This window comes from Xenopus laevis, chromosome 4L, assembly GCF_017654675.1.
Source record: "Xenopus laevis strain J_2021 chromosome 4L, Xenopus_laevis_v10.1, whole genome shotgun sequence".
Classification (NCBI taxonomy): Eukaryota; Metazoa; Chordata; class Amphibia; order Anura; family Pipidae; genus Xenopus; species Xenopus laevis.
This window is the reverse complement of record NC_054377.1, coordinates 109,563,057-109,590,676: the sequence shown is the minus strand read 5'-3', so window position 1 is coordinate 109,590,676 and position 27,620 is coordinate 109,563,057. Positions and strand designations below refer to the sequence as shown.

General features: G+C 36.6%; 1 protein-coding gene across 3 annotated transcripts in view; it reads right to left on the bottom strand.

The window, feature by feature from the left end:
- kcnt2.L (potassium channel, sodium activated subfamily T, member 2 L homeolog) overlaps positions 1-27,620 on the bottom strand; it is a 197,144-nt gene that overhangs the window by 16,956 nt on the left and 152,568 nt on the right. For all 3 annotated transcript variants that reach the window (XM_041590633.1, XM_041590634.1, XM_041590635.1), the window contains exons 15-23: positions 23,921-24,070; positions 22,858-23,087; positions 21,249-21,465; positions 17,521-17,626; positions 16,740-16,912; positions 12,392-12,463; positions 7,608-7,742; positions 1,912-2,023; positions 921-1,022 (exon numbers count right to left, since the gene is read on the bottom strand). In XM_041590633.1, the coding sequence (XP_041446567.1) occupies positions 921-1,022; positions 1,912-2,023; positions 7,608-7,742; positions 12,392-12,463; positions 16,740-16,912; positions 17,521-17,626; positions 21,249-21,465; positions 22,858-23,087; positions 23,921-24,070 (1,297 nt within the window). The remainder of the gene's footprint in view (positions 1-920; positions 1,023-1,911; positions 2,024-7,607; positions 7,743-12,391; positions 12,464-16,739; positions 16,913-17,520; positions 17,627-21,248; positions 21,466-22,857; positions 23,088-23,920; positions 24,071-27,620) is intronic.

The following is a 27,620-nucleotide window of genomic DNA, read 5'->3' as shown; positions in this document are numbered from 1 at the left end:
CCCCCTCCCCCTCCCTTCTCTACTGTAATCTGAGCCCAGAGTAGGGAGAGACTCAGGCAGGAAGTGATGTCACACCACATTAATACTGCAGCTCCTATTATAAACAAACAGAGAGTTTCTAGAGCTGTTTACTCAGGTATGGTAAAACATTCTACAGAATAAATATAGCATTCTAGCTTGCACTATTGCAGCTAATCTATTGGCAATAAAATGCCTCCCTAGCTTTCCTTCTCCTTTAAACAAAGGAGATTAATATATAAACCAGCCTTTAGATAATTAAAGGTAATATAATTTGCATCTTTATTAAGGTATATCACAGAAAGAACTACAGTTAATTATAGCAGATAATTTACAAATTCATAATTAATATAAGTTAAGTGCTAGATTGTGGTTATGGAGGATGTGAGTTGCATTATGTTACAGTTTGAAATGAATTAATTTCTCCTGAAAATTCTCAAAACTATATTTACACTATGAAGGTCCTCCTGATCTTTTATGCTATAAACAGTTTACTTCAATACTTGGACTCTCTTGACATACAGGGCTTTACAATTAATTCAATTGCAGGCTGTAAAGTAAATCATATTTATAGTGTGCAAAAAAAGATGAGAGCAAATGCACTCTTATAGTACCTTAAATAGCAACAAACAGAGCAATATTATATCAGAGTAAATATGCAATCATGCTGGTAAATTCATGAGATACTTTTGTGATACTTTTGGAAGTAACCAAGACCACAGTGATGGTTATGGAGTACATCATTTCAAAATATGAATTTTGGGGATATAGAACAAATGTTTTCATGCAACATGCTGTGAAACTATTAATGCTTTGGGGATAAGCAAATATTTCATGTACATTTTTGTGTTCATGTACTAGATCTTTACTACTCACAAGTCTTTGGTTCATTACACCTTTACCTGATACAGCAGAGTGTCTAGCATGCTGATGCTGAATACTCTCCCAGCAGCAAAAGGCAGGCGAAACATAAATGCCAGGTTAGAACCTCTTTCTCGCTCTTTCTGAAATATGCAAAAGTAATCTTTGAATTAACCTGCTGACCTAGATGAACTGAGGATAACATCCGACTAACTGGTTTACCTACTTGTGTATGTGTGGTTTAAATGCTTTTATGTAGTGATAACTTATATGTGTCACTCCCAGTATTGGGAAGATTACAACTCACAGCAGTCCTCTATCAGTTGAGCTGATTTTGGGATGCTCGGATTGACACTAAATCAAGAAAACAGAAGCATGCCGATTCCTGCTTTATACTGAATGCAACCTTGCCTTCTACATCATATGAGTCGATGGAAATACTAGTTTAAACCATATTATTTAATTTGAATTCATTTTTAATTGAATATCACATATAATGATGTGTTGCTGTACATATTTGCTGCCTCAGCCTGAATGAATTAGTGAAGTTTAATGAATACGTGTTAGGATCAGTCAAACCAAACTCTTTTATAATTGTTATAAGTTAACTGTGCTCTTTTATTGCTATCTAAGCAGAGATAAAATATAACTCCCACTGGCATACCTAGAAGGAAATATTATAGGCACACAAGGTGATTTCACTCAGGTTCCCTTCAAGAAGAAAAATGGATCTCATATCTCATAAAATGACTATAGTCTATGGGGAAATGTGGAAGTAAATCTGACCCATTATGTCATTAGTCTTTATTATCCATTTCTGTAAAGTGAATATGAATATAAATCCTATTTATCAACTGAGAATGTTTTTCAACATTTAAATATCTATATTAGACAATATTAATTTGTTTTGCTTGACTTGAGAATGGTCTTCACTTGACAAGCAAATCTATATAATTATTATTGAAAAGGCTATACAACAATAGACAATTTGGAATGACTGCAATTTAAAGTCCTTTTTAAACATCCACATACCTTCTCCAGCTTGGAAAGTGCTAATGAGTAACAGTCCTTGGCCCTGAATTGCATGAACCTCATGTTGGCTGGATGTGTTAGTTCAGTAATGATGCTGAGACTTGAAAATAACCTAAACCATAAGAGAATATTTCAAACAATGTTATTTCAAGGGCATTTCTTTCCCTCTATTCCCCATTGCCTCAATATACTGTATATGATGAAATATATGACAGACAGACAGACAGACAGACAGACAGACAGATAGATAGTTAGATAGATAGATTCTGTAGATTATACTCATGACAGTATTATCCATCATTAGATAAATATGGGACACAAATGTGGACTTTTTAGGCTAACTAACAACACATATATTGAAGTCGTAGTCGAAGGTCGAAGTAGCCCATTCGATGGTCGAAGTAGCCAAAAAAAACATTAAAAATTCAAAGTTTTTTTCTTCGATTCCTTCACTCGAGCTAAGTAAATGGGCCCCGATTTGTTTTCCATAGGCTTTAGAATGTATTGGTGTGTTAGTGTCCCTAGCTACTAAGAAAAACATATTATTTAACATGTTATTAATAACAAGTTCTACTGCATGTTAAGTTTAAGTGATTAAGAAATGTTTAAAAAATATGTAGAACCATGTAATAGAGTTGTATTCCTTCTGTGTAACCTAAGACCAAAGTAACTGGCTCCAAAACAAAACTGGTGAATATCCTATAAAATCCCAGTCCTAGCCCTGGTTACAGTCCAATAGAGATTATGGGGAAAATTCACTAAAGGACGAAGCGCCTAACGCTAGCGTTAATTCGCTAGCGTAGCCTATTTCGTTAATTTGCCGATTCACTAACGGACGCTGGCGTACATTCACTAGTGTTACTTTGCACCATTACGCCTGGTGAATTTGCGCAACGGACGTAACTATGCAAATTCACTGAAGTGCGAATTTTTCTGAACGCTACCTTTTACGCCAGACTTCCTTCGCCACCTCAGACCAGGCGAAGTGCAATAGAGTAGATAGGGATTGCTTCAAAAAAAGTAAAAAAATGTTCTAAGTCCCAAAAAACGCTGGCGTTTTTTCTTTTTTTTGGTGATTGGCTGAAAAAGATCGAAATTTTTTTTTGGGGCTCCCCTCCTTCCCCCCTACATTTCCTAACTCATGGCAACTTAACTATACAGTGGGCACATGTGTAGTGCAAAATAAAAATTTTATTTGCTGTTTTGAAGGTTTCCCAGGCTTGTGTAGTGTAATGTATTTGCTGCTACATATACCTCCATTGTAACTTGGTGCCGTATGCAAATTAAGCATCGCTAGCGTAACTTCGCTTTGCTTGGTGAATTAACGCTAGCGCAACCTTACGCTTCCCCTGAGCACAACTTCGGATTTTAGTGAATTTGCGTAGCGCTGGCGAAAATATGCCTGCCGAAGTGCGGCGAAGTGGACGCTGGCGCAATAACGAATCTTAGTGAATTTGCCCCTATGTGGCACTATTTGAAATGGGATGTGCATAAGTTCCATATGACTTGCCTGAACAAGAGAGAATCTTTAAAAATTCATATTCGCTTTGAACTATATAACTGTCACCAGTCTCTTTTTATTTTAACTGTTAGGTAAATCAACTTTTTCCTTAAACACTGGATGTATTCCCTAGTACAAGGCAAGTGTAAATACCAACTTTCCTATGATGACAGTAAGACGAGAAGTTGATTTTATGGCTGACCTCCTGCTACCTTTAGTTCTTTCTAGTTGAATACTCTAATACATCATTGGTACAGGACAGCAGAAGGTAAACAGCTGTCTACATCACATAGCCTGGTGGAAACAGAGGTCATAGAAGTTTTTTTAAACATCAGTCACACACAGTCCCTTTTCTCCTGACAGAAGGGAAGATTTCAGATCAGTCTGTCCCACCAGTGGGTTGCCTTTTACACCTTATTATGTCAGTGTTTGTGTGTGTGTGTGTGTGTGTAGCAAAGCACCATGATATTATGCTCCCTTTCATTTAAAAGCAATGCTGTATGACAGAGAATGGAAAGCTGGTAATAAATACATAAAATTGCAACAACCACCATTTGCTTGCTGGAGAAAAATTATTAACCTCTTGAGTCCACATATTATACAGCCAAATGTATGTAAGTACAATATAAGGCCAAAAGTATCTGGACCCATTTTCCTTCCTCCTCTCTCTTATTGTTGTTCACTATATTATCCATCCGTCAACAGTTAACTTCTCCCATTCCTGTTTTCTCAGTCTCTACTACAAATCTTTTTTTTAACCTTCTCCTTCTCCTTTCCCAATCATGGACTTACAAATAAAATGTTGTTCACAATCCCATTGTCCCATTGCTCCCAGTTGCCTCAAAGCAGTTGCTAATTTTGAAATGTTTGTCTTAGAAAAAATTTGATTCTAAACCCAGGTTTACACTAAACAGAGCCTCCAGCTGTCTGTCAGTCCACAACTGTCTTATCACTTGAACTAGTCCTGAAACGTTTGAGCCAAATGTGAATGTAACTGCAACTTGAATAAATACTGAGAACACCCCACTTTTGCATTCAACAGGTACAGACTTATACATTGTATAAACTGGCATAAGAAAGGGCCAGGGAGGTACATAGAAAACCCATTTGTCTACCTACAGTCGATCACAGGTATAAAAAGCACACAAGTATAGCAAGTGGGGAGGGCGCCAATGGGGGCTAATAGATGGGGACTCTCTTTAGGAGGGGGGTTAGTTCTCCTTTAAGTACCCCATCCTCCCATCACCAGTTCAAGAGTAATAAACCTGCAATAGGGATGAGCGAAATATTTTGTCACTTTTCACTGCGAAAAACCAACAATAGACTATAATATTTAGTTTAAAAAATGCTATGCATACGTTTTTGGTGAAGCAAAACAGGTCGGATTCGCTCATCACTACATGGCACCTTTAAAAGTCATAACACTTGGAATGTGGTTTTGCCTTACTACTCATGACCCCTCTGCTATTGCTTTCAGTGCTGATTCTGAAGCTCCTATTCACTAATCACAGCAGATTGAGGCAGATTTCATGGACTGAGAGTAAGCAGTAGTACTGAGATCATGAGTAGTACCTTCAATGGAGCTTGCCAAGGTGTGACCTAGGGCTGCCAGTTGGGCGGTCCTGATCTAATTCTCAGAAGACTAGAGACTATTAAAGCAGTGAAGGGAGAACAAACTGTGTCTTTATTTCTTTGGTTTAGGAATGACATGTTGGACAAAGAGGAGTCTAAATACTTTGGGTGATATAGTTTATAAAATAGATTTTGCTGCATAAATTCATATTGTTACAACCAATTTTAAAAGCTTTACAATTCCTTTACAAGGAAAGCTACATACTATATAAGGCACAAAAGTTTGTAATCCCAATGGGATAAAGGAGAATTAACTGCAAATGAAAGTTTCAATCATGTAATCTTTCTTGTGTTTTTCCATGTACGTGCAGAGTGTATTGAACTGCAGCTTTATGGGATCATAAACAGGCTGCCAGCAAGGGAAAGATCAGACAGTATTTTTGCAATGCAGCAATGATACTGCATGTTTCAGAGAGAGAGGTTTATAGTATAAAATTGCATTGAGAGCTAAATTATTAAACAACATTTAGTCTTTTGCCATCAGAAGTACAAAATAAATTAAAGTATTTACAAAGCAAATGCAAAAATAAATACTAATAGTATAATCACTTTATAATTAATATGGTTTTGTATTAAATTGTGCTATTGGCATTCATGCCAGAATTCGTTTATACTGTGTATATATATATATATATATATATATATATATATATATATATATATATATATATATATATATATATATATATATATATATATATATATATATATATATATATATATATACACAGTATATATATAGTAGGGACATTTCCATTGAATTTTTTAGTAATGCAGAAATCTCAGATGGAATGATGAAAATATTTTAGTTCAGATTATGCTGATGTGAAAATAGGAACTCTTAAAAGTACATATCTTAGATGCCCCCACTCGCATTTCCTAACTTGCACGTCAAGGTCTGGCTTCCCCCACAATATATTTTAAAGTTGGCACAAGGTGCAAATCACACTCAGACCCCAAGACACAAGTGCAGATGACCCTAGGTTTAGTTGTTTACTTTTATTCAGGCAGTTTGGGCACCTACGTGTGGTCCTTGACTAATCCTGGGTAGCTGTTTCCTCAACTGGGGTTTTCTGACAGGTTATGAGTTTCCCAGTAGATGTCACTCTTTTGAAGTATGAAAGGAAAAGTGCATATGTGCATTGTCTCTTTCTTGGGATTTCACCATCCTGGAAGGTGTGCAGGACTAGGCCTAGAAGGAGGCAGGCCTAGTAACTGATGCTAGTGCTAGACTAGTTCTGAAATAGCTCACTCTAGGAGTGAAAGACAGGATTAGGGTAGCAAGCAGACCAGCCAGAGGTTCCAACAAGGAGGCTAGTTGGGTTAGACCTGTGACGAGGCCACCAGTATAGGGACTCAAGCGTTTGAGCTCAGGGATAGACAGGCCCGGATTTGCGGCAAGGCCGCATAGGCCCGGGCCTAGGGCAGCATCAATTGAGGGGCGGCATGCCGCCCAGCCGCAATAGCAGTTTTTTGTCTGAGCACTAGCGCCGAGAGGCTAGTGCTCCGGAACCAAACTAAGAGGATGCGCATGCACGCTATCTTGAGAGAGGGAAGGGGTGACAGAGGACGGCAGCCTCTGAGCGGATGCGCGCTATCTTTAGAGAGGAAGAGGGCGACAGAGGACACCAGCCTCTGGGTGCCCTCAGGGCAAATCAGGCCCTGGGGATAGATAGAAAGATCCTTGGAGTGAGGGACCACTGTGAGCTTCACCTAACACGGGGGACTGATTCACTAAGGCAGGCAGTACTACTACTGGTGTACACAGAAAACTAGTTGTATGAGTTACAGCTGACTGAGAAAGTATTTGAACTATTTACTGATGTGAGCTATTTTAGCCAAAAATTGCTAAATTCAAAATGTTTATACCTATATTCAATCAAGAAGTTAAATTGTTATAAAGAAACCCCTGATACCTTCAATTATTTGCAGAATATGTTGGTTGGTAGACATTCAAGGTAACTGACCATTTCTACAAAGGCATAGTGCGGGCCCAGAAGAGTCACAGGAAACACATACGTTACTGGGAGCGGCCAGGAGTTGTTCCTATCCTAATAGCATTAAAAGCAAAACCACCCACGGGTGGGCTACACAAGTGCTTTCTAAATGACTTCTAAGAAGTGTACATTTGCTCCCAGTGCTCAGTAAATGACCCCCTATATGTATGGCGACCATTTAGATTTCTGCTTAATCGGATACAGAGATATACGAGACTTACAAGTACTACTCTATGCATTTCAGAGCCTCTGAACTTTAAACATGATGTATAGAGTTTCTGCCCTTTTTCTTTGTTTAGTTTCTTATAACTTTATTCTAATTTAAGAAACTAAACAACAGAAATGTGTTGATGTATGACATTTGCTATAAAAAAGGCTGTGACAAACATACATAGAGCAGCCTGGATGAAAACAGGCAGAAAATAGACAAACAGTACAAATACATATACACATATGTCGTTATGCTAATACCAATTATAAGCCTAACAACCTAGTATGCACATAAAAGTTGAAAACAATTCCTCCAACATTTTCCAGTTCAACACTCATTAACAAAAAATACCCACCTGAAAAGTGTCTGCACATTAACTATTGTCTTGGCATCAGCCATGTAGTCTTCTTCGGCACTCATTGTGCTCTCCTTGTCGACGACGACCATATTGGCTGCAAATGTCACTCCACATTTTAGCAAGTCATCTAAGCTTTTAAAAATACAAAAATGATGTTAACAGGTATCTTGCAACTGGAACCATAGAAAAATGCTACAATTATGACTTCTTGCTTGTAGCAATGTAAATGCTGGTATAAATAAGTGACTTATACATTAAGAGAAACCAGATTCTTGTAAAAACCTCAGCCACAGGTGCAATAGCAATATAACAAAATGCAAAAAATTACAAGAAAAAGGCAGATTTTTGTGTTTTGTAAATGCTAGTACAAGTATGATCTCTTTTATCCAGAAAGTTCCACATTACAGGACAGCCATATCCCATAGCCTCCATTTTAAACTAAGAAATCACATTTTAAATAATTACATTTTCTCTGTAATTATAAAACAGTATCTCATATTTGATACCAACTAAGATATGAAGATGGGAAGAAATATGTACATATAAGTTACCTGTTGATTATTGGGTGGGCAGGGGCTGGACAAGTTGTAAGAGATGCCCCAGTAGTTCTAGTCACTTACCTCCTACCCTGGGCTGGCATACCCTCTCTTCATAAAATACACCAGGCTTGGTACTTTACTTGTGAGTGCCGAACTGCCATTTTATTCAGTGCCCCCTGTGCCTATTTGAAACTGGGGACATGAGCAGTACAGAAATCTGTGAAAAAGTTCTGTACTACTTGGGAGGAACAGGGAATATCTGGGAATCATCAATCAGGTCAGTACTCTCTGGTACTTTAGGAGGTAAGTAACTAACAGCTTGCACCCCCACCTTTATTTCTTCATAACTATCTATTTTCATGTCATAACTATAACCCACAAACAATAGTGTTCAAAAGTTTGGAATCACTCTAAATGTATTTGTTTTTTAGGTCATGCCAATCTGTTAAGAGGTGAAAAAATTGTTGCGCAATGTTGTAGTTCAGCCAGCAGGTGGTGCCCAAGGTTGGCCTGAAGGGGAATTACCGTGCAGGAGCCTATATAAGGAAGTACAGGAGCTGTGCACTTCCTCTTTGGTCTAGGAACATGTAGAGGCAGTATCAAGAATGATGTGGCCAGACCATTTTTGGGAGACTAACACCTTCGGGGCTAGCAAGCAATAGAAGTGTGTGAGTTCACTCTAGCAGTGAAAGCTAGGTAGGCTAGTGAAAAAGGACATTCAGGATAACAAACTGAAGCACATTCTAAGCTTTAAAACTTAATCAAGGGAGAAACAGGAAACTAGAGTATTGTCCCTGATCGACTGGGTGTCACAATTACCAGATCCCAACCCTGTCAAGATTGTGTAGGAAGAACTTCACATTAAGGTTAGACGATAATACCCTATAAGACAGTCGAAGTTCTTGGTGGAACTACGAAATGAATCATTTGAAATCTCCCTTGAATAACATAAAAAATGTGATGTATCCCTAAGGTTTGCAAAGAATTATTGCAAATGAAGTGTTATTTTATGAATTTGAAATCAAAATTATTTTAAATAAAATGAATGCTATGATATTAGAGGACAGGATGGGGTATATGCCTCCTCTGCCTGCTCATCATGAATACAGCCCTGCCAAACAGACCTGCAGCAATTCAGAAAGTGCAGGGCAGGGTGCAAAGTGTAAAAACATGGCTTGTGTGGTATATGTATTTTTTTCCATCTGTTCAGTGAATGAAATACTAAGCTGCAGTCCAATAGCAGTCTGCTGCCAAAGGTTTTATTAAGTAGACACAGACTAGGCAAAATAGAAGATATATCCAGATGCATGCATTTTCCATATATATAGATATATATAGATATATATATATATATATATATATATATATATATATATATATATATATATATATATATATATATATATATATATATATATATATATATATATGTTTCCTCAGGTTCTAATTACTATTATCAACAATCAATACTGCGCATACTCAAACTTCAGAATGTTGAGACACAGTACAGAAAGTGATGAAAATGCTCCTTCCGTAGTATGCAGTGACTGTGCTGGATACCACCCAGAGCACATTTATTGTCTAGGCTGTATTTTATTTTCACTGATGGTGCAGAACATAAAATGATGCTTCACTTGTCACATATAATGATGAATCTCTAGTACTGGAACGATCGCTGCTGTCTGATAATAACCATTTAACGATTCTATGGGGAGAATTGAAACGCTGATATCTATGATACAGGAAGTTTGCTGTGTCATAAATGACATCATAAAAATAAGAGCATGAAAAGTTAGTATTGCTTTATGCTCAGGGGCATCTTTATTTTGTATATTTGGAGACATTTATTTATTTCATATAAAATAAATATACATATTTTTTCAGCCAAATGCTTTCTATGAGAAAGAAAAGCTATACTACAACATTGGAACTGGAAATGTAGTGGATAGCAAATTTTGCATGAATTATATAACAAGTACTGATATATGTTAGAAGTCTTCAAGCAGAGATAGAAGGAGACGTTAAAGTAATTGGTTATAGAATGATTGGACAGAAAGTTTTTAAACAAATATAATGAGGATTAAAATGACAAAGGAAGGAATATTTCACATAAGCAGCTTCAACTTCCCCAGTTTCTGTTGATAAATTAAAGAAATGCAATATTAACCAGTCTCCAGTGTAAATTAGTTAGAAGCCCTTTCTGCTAAAGATGTTATAGTTTGTAGTAGTTATTCCCATCTTTAAAGGATACACCAAAGAAAGATTACCAAAAAAGTAATTGCACAAATAAGTCAGAACGTCTAGGCAGCCTACAGTGTTAGATCTCATTGGTTCTCAGGAAACGCTTTTGCTCAACCCTAACAATTTAACATCCTTTAGGCATTTTTATTGGATGAATCACTTATATGTTGCTGTCCCTGGTATGTCCCAGGCTCTTTGGTGAGGTGGAGCAGAAGAATCAGTAAATGTAAGCCGTGCCATTTGAGACAACTGAGGAAAAAGATGTAGACAAAATAATGGCTGTGCTAATATACAATTTCCCACTTTTTAGAGACAATGCAATATAGGACAAAATAATTTTTGGAATCCAGTGGTTGAACTACAGAGGAAGCAGACCCTGTGGCTGCAGGAGGGGGCAGGAGTTATAGGGGCCAATGAGGCCCTAATGCATATATAATTTCAATAAATATTGGTAAAATAGGTCAAATTTTAGACATTTTGGGGGGCTGAAAAATAATTTGCTGTGGGGCCCAGTATTCTAGTTACTCCACTATTGGAATCCTTTCTCGTAGCATGTGATTTATATTAGGAAGCAAGAAATCCTATGGGTGATAGAGCTGTTGAGCAGCTCTAAGAACTACCATTCCCTAAAGCACAATTAGGGATGTAGCGAACTGTTCGCCGGCGAACTAGTTCGCGCGAACTTCGACTGTTCGCGTCCGCCGCAAGTTCGCGAACGTCGCGCGACGTTCGCCAATAGGCGTTCGCGTCAAAATCGTTCGACCATTCGATCGCTAAAATCGAACGATTTTCGTTCGATTCGAACGAAAATCGTTCGATCGAACGATTAAAATCCTTCGATCGTTCGAATCGAACGATTTTCGGATGTTCGAAGTTCGCGAACAGTTCGCGAACTGTTCGCATTTTTTGCCGGTGTTCGCGAACGGCGTTCGCGAACACATACTCGGCGGTTCGCTACATCCCTAAGCACAATAGAATCTGACTGCTCAAAGCAGTGGAAGATGTCCTGATAAAACGGACACAAATATAAGCAGAATGGACTGAGCTGCTGGGAATCCTTCTGAATTACTCGGTTCAATCCATAATAAATCTGGCCCAGCAGTTAAGCCAATGAAAGTGTTTGTTTCATACACCAGCTTTTTTATTCTATAAAGCAAAACGTTGAAACAAACTGTAACCCCTTCTTTTCCTACAGTTGACCTTCTAAGCCCAGCTACTTTACATCTCTTCTTAAGTAGTGATGGGCGAATCTGTCCAAGAAATTCACGAAACGGAAAAATTCCTAAAGTTCGTTTCTCTTTTGCACATCTCCCCACTACCGTTGTTCATCCAAGAGCTAATTATAAAAATACATGCATTCTTTATACAGTATATATTATCATTTTATATTAAAATGTTTTACCCTGAGTATCTTTTTCCAGTTTTAGAAGCAGTTTTCAAATGTCTTTATCATGTTAATATCTATAGAATCATTAGAATGGCATGTACTGGTCTAACACAGAAATCACCAGCTTCACAGTCACAGAAATCATGCGGCACAATTTCCACAACCAATACAGTTAAAATGTCAAATGTATTACATGCAGTCAATATTCATAATGCCCTGATATGATATTTTCTATTATTATTATTATTACTGCTGTAAAATAAATGAGGCATGCACATTTCATATCATTAAGGGTAAAAAAACTGCAAAAAGAAAATATGTCAACTTCCACTATAAAAATGTTTAAAGAGCCTGTGCCACACACAAAAAATAAATAAAACAGTGCATTGATAACGTTTTTTTTTAATGTTGTGCTTTCTATAAATATTAAATAATTTTTGGAAATGGAGAAAGATGAATTTGGTGCAAGCACATAGACAGCATATCTACGTTACTGACACTTGCATAAGTATAGATAGGTTTTATTGATAGAGTCTATATATGAATATTGACCACAATATGACCACAAGCACAGTACCACAACACTTTTTACAGATTAAAACAATTTTACCTACTTGTCAATACAGCCCACCATGTAGTAGACCATTGGAAACCAACAGATTGCATCCAGAAAATGCAAATCTGGCCTATGCATAAGAATTACAAGAAGAAATGGATATAGATGCTAATGTTACATATAAGAAAGCCCATAACTGGGTATTCACTGCTAACATACAATTTAAATTTTTACCCATATTCAAAACAGAGCACATTTATCTTTGCAGGCTCATAAAAATACAGCCTAAAAATGCTTAAAGGGATTGTTCACCAATAAATAAGCATTTAGTATGATGCAGAGTGCGATATACTAAGACAATTTGCAACTTTTTTATCTTGTTACAGGTATGGTTATCCGGAAACCCCTTTATCCAGAAAGCTCCAAGGCCATCTCTCATAGGGGTATATTTATCAAAGAGTGAAGTTAATAGTGAAGTTCCGCCACTAGAGTGAAATTCCGCCACTTTCCATTCATTTCTATGGGATTTTTAAAGGCGTATTTATCAAAGGGTGAACTTTCACTTTCACATATTGATAAATACGCCTTTCAAAATACGCCTTTCAAAATCCCATAGAAATGAATTGTGAGCTGCGGAATTTCACTCTAGTGGCGGAACTTCACTCTTTGATAAATTTACCCCTATAGACTCCATCATAATCAAATAATCCAAATTTTTTTAAATTAGTTCCTTTATCTCTGTAATAATAAAACAGTAGCTTGTACTTGATCCAAACTAATCTTTATTGGAAGCAGAACCAGCATATTGTGTTTATTTAATGTTCACTTAAGACTTAAGGTATGACGATCCTAATTACGGAAAGATCCATCATCTGGAATACCCCAGGTTCTGAGCATTCTGGATAACAGGTCCCATACCTGTATTTGTGTTTTTTTAGTTATTTAGCTTTTTATTCAGCAGCTCTCCGGTTGGCAATTTCAGCAATCTGGTTGCTTTGGTCAAAATTACCCTAACAACCATGTATTGATTTGAATAAGAGACTGGAATATGAATAGGAGAGGCTGCATAGCGTTACAGAGCATTTGTTTTTTAGATCGAGTAAGTGACCCCCACTCGAAAGCTGGAAAGCGTCAGAAAATAATAATAATTTAAAACCTATAAAAATAATAATAAAAAGAAATAATGAAAACCAGTTGAAAAGTTGCTTAGAATTGGCCATTTTATAGCATACTAAAAGTTAACTTAAAGGTGAACCACCCTCTTTTTTAGTGTATTCTTAATTCAACATGGGAAAATATTTACTAGATACTCATGTATGGCCAATATTTGCCAAGGCAATAAGAAATCACAAGCTATTAATTTGTATTTTCCCTGCTTTAAACCATCACTTTAGTTGTGATAATCCCTCCATTGTTTTTTCATCATACTCCTTCCATTAAGATGGATGGTATGGTGGCTCAGTCCAATGCAATCCATCTGCAACTATTTGTTTAGTCTATTTGTGGCTACACAGGTTTCCATTGAATATTCCCAGTTTCTACCCACACTCCAATAGAATACAGGCAGATTAATTTGCTCCTAATGATTTGAACCCTAGTGTATTATATGAAGCATTAAGAAAAATGTCCTCAAAACCATTCCACCGTGGGATGATTATAAAAGTATTAAAGCTGGTTATTCCTGTGCAGTCTCATGACATCCCACAAGCACCAATGGAGGTCATAGTCTCTAATTACGCAGGACCTGGGATTCCCCTGAACTAAGTGTCATTTAATAGAAACAACCCAGGGTATATAATTGTTTTGCAGAAAATCATTTGCACAAACTTAATTCAAAACAAATGTCAATAGGTTTATACACAGCGGACAGTGTTCATATTATAATTTACTGCAATCTAAAGGTCTGCAGAAACACAACTCTTAACAAGTACAGAGATATATGATGCTATTTGGCTAATAAGAAAGGACACAATTAGGTGACCTGTAACACTGCAGATGTTGTGGAAAGTATGATGTATTTCATTTTTAACTAAAATGCCTGTCCTTATGTCTAGTAAATATTTACTCAGTCATTATAAGTATGTAGTTGATTCAATAAAAAAAATTGTCAGTTCTAATCGTATTTATTTGCAACAAAATGCATCATTCTGTGGACCCATTCTATGCTTTAGTATATTAACACATCCTGTAAGGGACTAGAATTTTAAAATCTACAGAAATAACTTTGCCTGTTTTACTGCCATGCTGTTTCAAATCCATCCTACAATAATCAGCAGCCTTACATTATTCATAGTGCAGTGCACATATGCTCATGCACCTACAGCAGAATCCTAATTACCCATCTGAGTTATAATATACCCCAGGAGGCCAGATGCAATGTAATCCTAGCTTAAGCCTCAATGAGCAAACACAAGGTCATAATATTTCTTACACTGGAACAGATTGCAAAGTTGTGAACAATGTTACTGGCCAGCTCTGCATCTCGCACAAAATCTGCCCACACAAAAGGATCATTTTGAAGGGAAAATTGAATGTAGGCACTTCTTTAAATAGCAGCACATGTATACTACTGCATCTGCAAGCAAGTAAATTTCTCTTTTCTCCTTCTGCATTACTGAACTTGTGATTAGATTCGAGGCTCCAGTTTGCTACTGTACAAGTAATTATTAGATATAACTGGGTGAGCTGTAAGTAAGTTCTTCAAGTGTAGTTAAACACCAGAGTTTAAAAAAGGAGATTGAAAAAAATGTAAGAGCATAAAAAGTTAGCGTTAACTTATTCTAATTGTTTTCCAATTTTGTGCACTGTGACAGTGGGTGCTAGCAAGATTGAAGGCCATATGTATGCAAATTTGGAACAAGATTTCCAATATGTTTACCTCTGTGTTATACTGTATGTGAGTAAATTGTCACTTTAGTTGCAACACTGTTGTCAGCTGACAGTCTTGAGAGGAGTCTCTTGCTCAGTGAGCAAGACCTGACTGGGTCAGATAGTACTGGAGGAAGAGAGCCAACATAACAATGGAGCAATAGCTGAGTTATAGTAAGACAATTTAGTAGGTGAAAAAAGATAAAGAAAAAGGAAGGCTGATCTGGGGTTTCTGAATCCTAATATATTTGACAGAGTGTGCATAGATGATAAATGGGAATTCATGAAAGGCAGTTCTAGATGGGTACTGAATGTGAATTATATATTGCCGGTTTAAACAAATCTGTAAAACCTGAAACAAATACACAAAAATTAATTGTCCTTTACTTACACCCAAATTACATTAAAATTACTTCCCCGCCCTAAAAACAAGAGCAGTCAGGATTGCCCCCCACAAGAAAAGTCTTGTGGTACCAGTGCACTTCAGAAGATATATGAAGCAATGTAATTGCCTTGAAGATGTATATACAGTAAGTTTAGGCATCCATTTAAGTGCTTTACGTGAGTTGTTGAGTTTGTGCAGATAACGAGCCTTGTTGCTGAGAATTAGGTGTGTGTTACTTAGGCGGTGATGATAGTGATGGCTGGTGACGTGAAAGTGAGGTGATCATTGTGGTACAATAGTAGAGCCTCAGTCAAAATAGAAAGCAATATTACCTTTCACTTCTATTGAATCTGTGTGGAGAAATTATTTTTTTGGCTAACATAAAAAAGTGCAAAAGTCCCATTGTGTGCTTTGTATGTATTTCATACAAAATATTTGCACCACGGTTTGCCATTTCATAACCGGAGCATGTATATACCAACACACAGCTTATAGTAACAATTAGTAGTTGAATTATATTTCTATATAAAGGCTAATGTATTATATAATGTATTATACTGTAGGATCCCCTGCAGTGAAGACATTTTTAGCCAAGTGTGGTCCTTCAGTTCTAGTCAGGTTGAGGGGATTTCCAGAGGAGATGAAATGATTTGGCCAGTTTTAGAGTTTAAATTGAGCTCATCTTAGAATATGAGTAGCCTAACTAGGACAGTTAGTTTTAGCTTTGGCTCCATCAAGGAGATAAATGAGACCAATACCCCTACAGCCACCCTGTCAGTACAGGGATCACATAAACAGAAAGACCCTTATAAACTTAACTGAACACCCATGGAAAGTCAGAAGGATCCCTGGGGCAGTCTTAGTGGTGGAGTACCAGACAGGGGAACCCCAAGATAGCAAGTAACCTCTATTGAACTTCTAAAGTGTACCATCTTGGTAAAGGTGTAGGCAGCCTCACTATACTGCATTCCCTTACAAACAAATAGAGTATAACAGATACACAATACTAATAATTTTGCTATTTCTTTATATAACTAAAGTTCAGCGTAATGTAATGTCATCATATTTATTATTAAAGTCTATAATGACATTTCAAAGTGTGGTATGTATCCCACTGATTTGGACATGAATATTTGGATAAGTGAACACTTACGGGTTATCCAGTAGTAATATGATTGGATTAAGCTCCTTCTTTGGTCTGTAGTAAGCTCTGAGAGGAACAATAAAATTATACAACCCATTGCCTGCTGTCTCTGCAGCTACAATGATTATTTTATTCTTAAAGCCATATGCTCTTGCATCTTCATAATAGTTATGCTGGCAACCCTAAAACACAGGGAAACACATGCATTATACATGCACTTAGCATTAAAAATATGTAGCAAAATCTGGGCTGCAGTGAGTACATCTTAAAACAACCATTGAGTCTAAAAAAAAACAAGTGCTACCAATACTGTCCACTTTCTTTTCAATTCGGTTTGCATATTTCATGTAAAACTAATGAAGCAAACATAGAATTCACATTATATACAATAACATGGTAGATTGTCAGATATAAAGATTTGATTTACTTAACAGAATATACGAAAATGCATGTTCTATATATCCAAGAGGAAAATAGAACCTAACAAACTACAAAAAAAAACGTAGTCTATAGTAATCCATAGCAATCAATCAGCAGGCAGCATTTACTTCTATGGGATACTATGCTTGCAAAAAATGTTATGCCTGATATGGGAACACCTCTAAGGTGTCAAGTTGAATATTAATATTCAGCCTCATAACAGGAATACTAAAACAAAAGAATGTAAAGCATGCCACCCCAGTTCGCTGAAAGCTAACCATGCTATAACACAACTTAGTCATGTCAGGGCTAATAAAATTTAGGAGAGGGTTCTTAAAAAGACAAACTTCAGAGGCTGTTTGGACAATACCTGGTCCAAACGTAGACAGCAAAAAGGAACCTTTTCTTGCAGTAAGTGACAAAATGTAGGGGAGCTCCCAATGTATGGAGAATTAGGTGGATATCCTTTGAGATACCTACAAAAGGAAAAAGCCAGTTATGGGGTTTTCTAGCATTCTAGATTCTCTGTATAACAGGAATATACATTTTTCTGTGACCCAAGAGCTGTACAAACCTATTATAGTAGCACTTTCATTGGAGGTAAAAAAATCACTTGCTTAGCAGAGGTGGTTTATCAGAGACTGGGAAAGCTACTCCACGTCAGAGTGGCATACTTATTGCTACAAAGTTCCCAGATGACAGCACTTAAGAGTTACAGGAGTTAGCTACGGTAGATGCAATTGCATTTACCTTCTTTCCAGTCACAGTATTTATTTACTTTACCATGCATTTGCCATATATACATATATAATTGCTTCACTAAGGAGGGTTTTACATGTAAAGCAGATAAGGAGATGTTTAAATATTCTTATATGCAGTTAAGTTTAAATGAGAACTACAGTTTAACCAAGACATAGGGTATGAATGTTGCACATTATTTCTGGTTTTGTACAAGCCCCAGGCAACCACAGCCTTATAACATTGAAGATATATATTAGAAAAGTCACAATACAAGGCTGATTATAAATTAAATTAAGTTTTCATTATATGGGGAACTCTGGCTTCCAAACCAAAATTTAATAAAGAGGCCCACAGAACACAGAAACCTAGTGATGGGCAAATTTATTCGCCAGGCGTGAACCGGCGTCAAAAAACGGACGCTGGCGTCATAAACGAGTTTTTCGTCTAAGCGAAACAGCGCAAATTCGCCCATCACTTCAGAAACCCCTAATATACACATCACAGTTACCCGTTTCTTCAAGAAGTATGAATAAATGCCATTTCCTATGCTGAAATCCAGCTGTTTAACAGTTCTTCTCTTTCTGCATCATTTGAAATGCTGGCAGGGAAGGAGGGACTAAACACTGATGTTACAAATTGTAACAACTTCTCCACATCTTACAGACAGCATGCAGGAACTACATAACCCACAATGCATTGCACTGTGATGTTCCTTTCCTTATTGAAATCATGTGTGCAGGGAATTGTGGGGTTTGGAGGATGCAGGCTAAGGACAGATGGATGCTGATACAAAGTAACAGTAGTCAGCTAGCTCAGCAAAGTAGTCAGAGAGGTCAGCAGAAGAGCAGAGGGCTAGGCTTAGGGAACTGTAAGAAACCATTAAAAATCATGAAAAGTCTGCATATTTTTTAATTGATGTATATTGCAAAGTTGAAATTATATTTACTTTTCAAAAAGCTTAAGTTATATTTTTCTGGAGTTCCCCTTTAATAATCAGCCCTGTAGCTTCAGATTATATTAAAGGGAAACCTAATTTGCTGCTGGATGATGTGCAATGACCCCTAAATTTAGCTTCTCAACAGCTACACAGAGCACACTGAGCATGTGCAGTGTCACTGGCACAGAATCCAAGATGGGGAGCTACTGTGCTCAAGTTTGAAAGCATGAATCATTACTGTTATAGGGATGCTGAACCTTTAGGTTGGTGCAGTAAGTTCAGTATATAAAAATCGGCATTTCTAGTCACAGTTATTTTTAGCTCTCCTTTAAATTTTAATACAGAAATAATCTAGATAATTCAAACCGCTGTGTTCCTGCCCTTTGGCACTCGCACAGATGTTTAGTTAACACAAACTAAATCTCAGCATTGGTGTGTTTTGCAGAATTTGAAGTAACTGGTTATTTATTTATGTGTACCTCTGAGAGAAAAGAAATATTGTGTAGTGATGCATCATTGAATTATTTTAGGCAACATTTAAGCATAATGGAATTTTATAACTTAATACTCTCCTAAGAATTCAGCTCAAGAATCATTTTCCATTGAAATGTTACACATTTTGCCAAGATATAAACTGTATCTTAAAGCTTGAATTGTTTTCTGCACACAATTCACTAAAAGGCGTCCCACTGAGTACATAGGGGGAGATACAGCCCTTAATTCTTGAAATAAGATGCTTTTCTTGTGCTCAAAGCAGGCTTGCATGTGACTTCTAAGGCTTAATGGACGTTGCACTACATGGCCTTATAGCTCTTAAGAATGATGCTAAACTTCGGCAACGGCAGGAGAGAAAACAAAATTCTTTTAATGTGATTTTAAGCTGGAAATGCTGCAATTTGGGCACCCTGGTGAAAATCTCTCCCGCTGATTTCATTTTCTAGACCATTTCATACAATTTTATCAAAAGCTCAGTTGTAGATTTTTAAAACCATCTTGTAACTGAAAATAGTTTCAAATTATGCATGGAATGAATGAATGTTAACGAACAATTTATGATGAAAATTGCCATTTTTTTTTCTGTTCAGTATGAACATTTTCATACACTGAAAAAAAAGGTTGAATTAAAGGAGAGACAGAGGGGAGTAAAGCAAGCTAAAAGTGGCAAAGACACAGGGACATCTGAAGCCCATCTTTTATGATTTCATAGGGAAAGTTATATTAGCTTTATCTAATAAATATAAAATTATCTAAAAAATATCAAGTACACATTCTGTAGTATATAAATAAAAAATCATCTAAATAATATCAAGTACACAAAAAAAAACTACTCACTATTCCTCGCTTCGTCCCTGGCTCTACTGCAGGACAGTTATGTTAAACACATCATTGGGCTTTGTTACCATTTCTTAGTGGCTGCATTTGAGCTACTATAACCGCCCATCTAAAAACTCAAGACAGATTGCGGAGAGATTGCTTAAGATTTTGGTTTCTTGATAGTTCCCCATTAATAAAATGCTGTTGCATGTGTATCTTTAAAGTAAGCCCCTTTGGCCATACTTAGTTGGTGCCCTCTGTTTGTTTGGTAGCTTTGTATAGAGAAAAGCTGTTATTTTTTCCTATTGATATGAAGGACTACAATGGAAACTTAACTGACTGACTTCCTCAAGTCTGCTGATAACAAGGCTTTGGGAAATAATTCATAAATACTATGTGAATTCAGGGTACTCAGTGTATCAACAGGGTACAAGGGCTGCCTGAGCCAACCAGTTTTATAGAATGTGGCACCAACGGCAAACCAGGAAATATTGTCTCATGGATAATGGAAGGATGCCCTGCTACCTACCCACTTAAACTTGATGGGAAGGGATTAGATGATATCAAGGCCCCAGTAACATGAAATCATCACATTTTATGTTTATAACCATTAAGCAGACATTGCATACATTTTCTTTAAATTAGTACAGATTCTTCAATGCAAAGGAAGGACATGGAAGAACCAACACCAACGTGGTTTATATCAATAATTGTAAAGATGCAGTACTCTAGTTAGAGGTTCATATTGTCTACCCTCTTAGAAACAGTATACAGTATGTGTAAAAAAGGGAAAAGGCACTGCTTCTGGAGAATGTTTTGGCATGACTGAATATATGACTTTCTGACCCTGGTTGGAATAAATTGTTCTTACTCTGTGCTATAATTGTGAAGAACAACAAGATCAGTGATTTGGGGGTATTTTCTAATGGTGCTTTGAGGCTACATCAAAATTTTTGGCAAACAAATTTTCTTTACATATATCAATTATAATTTCTATTCATTTCTTTTTTTGATCTCTGATATTTCTACTATACTGAAGCAACTGAAGAATAAAGCAAGAATTGGAAGACATTAATGTTACATGTTAACTTGATTGTTATACATACTCATTGGCTTCAGAACATTCATCATCTTCAGGGTTGGTTTCATCTTCTGATTGGTCACTAAGAAGATCACATGGCTGTAAAGAGGCATTGTCACCTACTTCGAGCACAGGGGCTATACTGGGTCTCCTTCCTTCTTTACTGCATTCTGAAGGAAGAGTAAGTGTTGGTCCACTGGAGGAATGGCATGTTGTGTCTTGCAGATCTATTGCCACCGTGCCTGCAGGAAGATACCATTGTAGCCAAAAATAATTTAGATCTATTACTTCCATGAAATAGACTACTTGTAGTATATTGGTGTAAATGATTTTGGATAGCATTTTATACACAGATACTAATTCCATTATAACTGGAGGCTCAAAATATGTTAAATAAGATTAAATGAGTCATTAATTACACCACACTTGTACTTTGCCCATTTTATTGGGCATTTCTGGCTCTGCATTTCTGATAGTTTCAAAGTAGCTAAGGATGAAAAAAGAAACACTTCCATCAATTTTAATTCCCCGTCAAATCAAATTACACCCTTTATGTATTCTACATACTACACCATTTTTCATACAGACAATACAATCCCAATGTAATTATCTTATCTGACATTGATCTTACCAGTTACATTTAGTGATTAAGTTATTACCTTGTTACTCTGTAAAGTTATAGAAGTTTCAAGATTCTGAAGGCACTGGACCTTTTTAACAGAGAGGACAATTGATATACAGGGTATGGGACCTGTTATCCAGAATGCTTGAGACCTGGGTTTCTGGATAAGGGGTCTTTACATAATTTGGATCTCCATACCTTACTGTAAGGGGCACATTTACTATGGGTCAAATATCGAGGGTTAATTAACCCTCTATATTCAACCATCAAAGTTAAATCCTTTGACTTCGAATATCGAAGTCGAAGGAATTACCAAATTAAATTCGAAGAATCGATCGAACAATTTTCCTTAGATCGCAAATTGCTAGGAAAGCCTATGGGGACCTTCCCCATAGGCTAACATTGGTGCTCGGTAGGTTTTAGGTGGCGAAATAGGTGGTTGAATTTTTTTTTTTAAAGAGACAGTACTTCGATTATCGAATGGTTGAATAGTCGAACAATTTTTATTTCAAATCGTTCGATTCGAAGTCGCAGTCGAAGGTCAAAGTAGCCAATTTGATGGTCGAAGTAGCCAAAAAAATACTTTGAAATTCAAAGTATTTTTCCTTCTAATCCTTCACTCGAGCCAAGTAAATGTGCCACATGGTCTACAAAAAAATAATTTAAACAGAAAATGAACCCAACAGGATTGTTTTACCTCCAATAAGGATTAATTACATATTAGTTAGGATTAAGTTAAAGTTACTGTCTTCTTATTACAGAGAAAAAGGAAAAATGTTAATTATTTGATTTTGAGATTTCTGGATAATGGGTTTACAGATAACTGATCCCATACCTGTACTAAGCTCTAACATTCCTAATCAGCCTTTGGATAGACACTTTTTCTGAAGGACAGGCATAATGTTTTACGGATACCAGAAAACCTACTAGAAGAAGGAAAATAATTGTTCATGATTAGAGTACCATATTTTTATCATGTGCATTTATACTATATATATATATATATACCTACCCATACTTGCAATTATACTGTGTACAGGTAGTCTGGATGGTCCGTGGTAAGCGGATTTGTATTTGCTGAGCTTTTCAAGATGATTTTGCATTTTGAAAGCAGAATTCTCTTCTTTTGTGACATGAATGTAAAAGCAAGTGTCAGTGGCATTCATGATGTATCTTGGCCCTGGGTTCAGCAAAATATTCTTGTTATCTTCTCTTCTAACACCCGTAAGGCAGACACCAAACCTAAATGATGATAACATTATCAGATGTAAGATCCACGTATTAAGGTATATAGTGTACATATTATATGTAGTACATTTGGTAAGATATATGATATAGCCTGGACTGGCTCATTGTCTTGATTCATCTATTCTGACCTCTGATCTGTGTACTTTAGTCTACAAGCCATCTAGCTATGAGCATCTTCTACTTGTTTCCTTTCAAGCAGGTCATGCAAGATACAAGCATATGATCCAGCCTGTTAGTCCTCAACTGAACTTTTGTGACAATATTTGGTACACAGTATCAATATATACTGCTTAGCAGCCAGCTGATTGAGAGTGGTCTATGGATCTGGTGGTGATAAGATCCAAAAGTAAAGGTCCCCATAGACGCGACAATTCTTCTTTGGTGAACGACCGATTTCAGTGCAGTCCGAAAAATCCGTCAAATTATCATGCAGTTAGTGGGATCTGAACGATTGTACGATTTTTCAGCCATCTGTCAGAAAATTGATCGGCCAGGTTTAAAAATCTTTATCGGTCCCAGTGCAATCTATGTTTGCAGGGCCAAGCAGGCAGCTACTCTTCAGTTTTGCTGGTAATATCGCCTGAAATGGTCTTTTTGGACACATCGTACATTTAAACGATCATTTCAAGATAATCGTGGTCTCACGATAACGATTGGATCTTTTAAAAATCTATGGCCAGCTTAATGCTTTAATTTAATAATAAATTGCCAACTATAAAAATAACCTGAAAGAAAATTGACAGTTTTGTTAATTTTCACCTACGGTACTAGTAAAGCTTTCACTGACTGCACCAACTCTTTATTTGAAACGCAGTTATTGAACTTACTTTTTGTGTGCATGGAATGAGGCATATGTGAAACTTTTCCCTTCGTATTCAGCAAAGAAAATGCTCTCTTCCATTCTAATATGGTAAACCTCATTTCCTGAGCATCTACCGTACATTTTTTGCCATTGCTCTGGTGACTGTTGTCCTTCCCTGCAACACAGACAGAAACAACAGCAGAATCTTTAAACACAGACCAGGTACATAGTAAAAATACAGGTAGATGTGAGGGTAAAAAAAAAGTAATGTTTATTAGTAATGACGTCTGTAAAGGCAAGGCAAACTAATTAACCAGCTAGCAAATCATTCCTAAGAGGTAAAGTAGGTAAACAATTTTGTGGCTGGGGTGTTCTGCTTGTCACAGCTGAGGGTAGGCAGGCCATGTCAGTCTGCCACGGGTTGCTGGTAAGGCTGGTTTAACCCCTATGCTGGGCGACCATTAGTGTGGATGGACTGATGGTAAAAAAGCAGTTCTGTCTAAGCTGGAAAACAATGGCATTGAGCAGTTCCTAACCCAGACATAAATAGGGAGCGAAAACAAGAATATGGCTCCAAGTCTCAGGTGTATACAACTTGCAGTAATCCAGTGCAATACAGAGCAGCCTCAGAGAAGGAATTACATGCATAGGGGCTACCAACAACCTTGTATGAAGTAAAATGCAGTCCAACAGGTTTAGATGGAAAGCTGTGCAGCAAACTGGCAGATGAAATCCAATGTTGATAAGTGCAAGGGATAGAAGATTTAAATTATATGGGTAGAGTGTCATGGTTGGGGTTGTTTCCTCTGGAGAACAGGCATGTTCTAGCAGGCCTCAACTTTTGACAGTAAGATCTAATCTATCTATCTATCTATCATCTATCTATCATCTATCTATATATTTATATGCAGATGGACTCCTTTTCTAGCAGATGATCATTACTCAAATAACTGGCTCCAGCACAAACAAAATAACAGATTCTGGCACAAACCCTGCATGTAGAGAGACAGAACTTCCGGTGATTGTAAAAGGATGAGCTCTAATACAACTTCTACACAAAAAGACCCCTCCCCACAATTAGACCTTACTGTCAATCAAAATCAGACTCTTGACTCCTGCATGAAGAGAAACAGATGCTGAGAAGGGGATAGTGAAGAGTAACTTGATTATTTTAGAAATGGTCAGATTTTTTTAAATTTATTATATTGAGAACATGTCTTGTTTCAGTATGATAAAGCTTATTTTAACTTTTCACTATAGTTCCCCTTTAACATCTACAGTTAGTATAGGTATAGTTATATATAGATTATAACTGTGTGTGAGTATAAAGAAATGTATGTATAAGTATAAATATGTGCACTGGGGTTCATTTGGAGGGGTTGAACTTGATTGTCTTTGTTTTTTTTATTTTGTTTTTCTTCTCAACTTAAGTTAACTATGTAACTCAACCTTTAAATTGTGATTGAACAAAACGTTTAAGGGAAACATCACAGAAGCTTTCCTTATAACAATATCTATGACAACAAAAGGCACAGAGCTCAGAAAAGCAAATGTCATCTTCCAAAAACATTAAATTAAAAATAAAAGACTATATGGGTTTGTAGAATTGTAATGACTTAAAATGAATGGTGGGTACTAGTTTAACTTTAAGTTTTCTTCAAGCTGCATGTATTGTGTTTCCTTGTCAGACACTGGCAAGCTCTGACTGTGAGTGGTGCTTGTTCAGCAGGTCTGACAAGAATACTGCCTGCAGATATGCTTTTAAAGCTCCTATCCAAAATTGTAGCTTGTCAGCTTGCCACTTCTCAAAATCATATGTGGTGTATAGTGGAAATATTAGGTTCACATAAAATAGAAAACAATTACATGGTAGCTACATAATCACAAGCCTGAACACTTTCTATAACTGATCAATCAGAAATTGGTCCTATAGGAAACATCACAAATCATGGCAAAGTATCAATTTAGAAATGATCTCATGTGCTGGTGGTATCAAGGGAGCCATGTCTTAGCTCTCCTGATCTCCCTTCCTTTTGTGCAATAACAAAACATGTCACACTTGATGTTGTTGCTTATGGCAGTTGACTGTTAACCTTAGTGTTAATGATTCCATGTTCTGATTTGTTCCTGTAGGTTCTAAAGTTGGCTACAAATAAATAAACCGTGCAAATAAATATAATAGGCAATCACACCTCAGTGAAACATAGCTTAACTTTATGTTGTACTTTTAAAATCATGAATATGCAACAAGCCTGTGCAGTTGCATAACTAGATGTTACTGGGCCAAACAGAAAATTCAATTTAGGATCCAAAACATTGGTATGTTGAACTATTCTACCAAGATATATTTAAATCACTCATTAATTAGGGCCTTACTGGCCCCTCAGTACTTCTTGGCCTACCTGTAAACGCATTGTCTGGGTCCTCTGTGGTTACGCCCCTGAACATGTGTATTTAGGTAATAATTGTATTTTTCAACTTACTTTACACAAGCAGTTTTAAAAGGAACCACTCAGTGCAGGATTTTATTTTCCGTATTGGGATGCTCAGCTTTAGTGAAAACACAACTTAAAGGGCATGTCTTAAAATAGAATAAGGCTAGAAATGCTGTATTTTGTATACTAAATATAAACATAAACTTACTGCACCACAAACCTAATCAAACAAATAATTTATACTTTCAAAGTTGGCTACAGGGGGTCACCATCTTGTAACTTTGTTAAACATCTTTGCAAGACCAAGACTGTGCACATGCTCAGTGTGGTCTGGGCTGCTTAGGGATCGTCATAAACAAAGCTGCTTGAGTTCTGCATGGCTGGGAAGTAAGGCGGGGGCTCCCCCTGCTGTTCATAAGTATGATTGTTTCCCTGCTCAGCAGTTAGGGACCATCTGACAATTCCTATCCACAGCAGTAAATGAAGGGAGAATTTCACTGCATACAGTCAGGTTTCTTATAAAAACAGTACACATTTTTTCATTAAAGTATAGTGGAGATAGGTTTCTTTTTCATTAAAGAAAGTAAAAATGGGATTTAATTGTTTTGCTTTTACATGCCCTTTAAAGGGGTAGTTCACCTTCCAAATATTTTTTTCAGTTCAGATTGTTCACCGGAATTGAAAACTTTTTTTTCAATTCCTTTTCATGTTTTTTATTGTTTACCATTTTTCCAAAATTGAAACGTAACATTTAATGGTCCTGTCTCTTGTGTTTTAGTCTGGCAACTCAGTTATCCAGGTGCAGATTCTGAACAGTTGCAATAGTTGATACATTTCTCAGCAGCATCTGTTGGAATATTGGAATCCCTATAATTCAGGGAATCTGCTCAGCAGGGACAAATATAAGAAATCTATCAACTAATATATCAATATAGAACAGTTACAGAGTCAGTGCCCCCTCCCAGAGCTGGTTTAGAAAGACATAAATTAAAATGTAAACTTCAATATTAGAAAAACAAATAGAAAATAGAAAAAAGTCTTTATTTCTGGTGAACTATCTGAAAACTGAACAAAGTGCTGGAAGATGAACCCCTTTAAAAATGTTACTTGTGCTTTTTTGGAATTAAATTCACTTTTCCTTTTTCAACAACAAATGTTCCCTAAAAGGAATTATATGCATTTAAAATATTGTGTTCAGCCATATTAACCAAATCCCAGTGCCAAAACATCCATAACAATGCAGTAAACGCATAGAAGAACTTGTTGAGTTGACTTACATCTTTACATTCT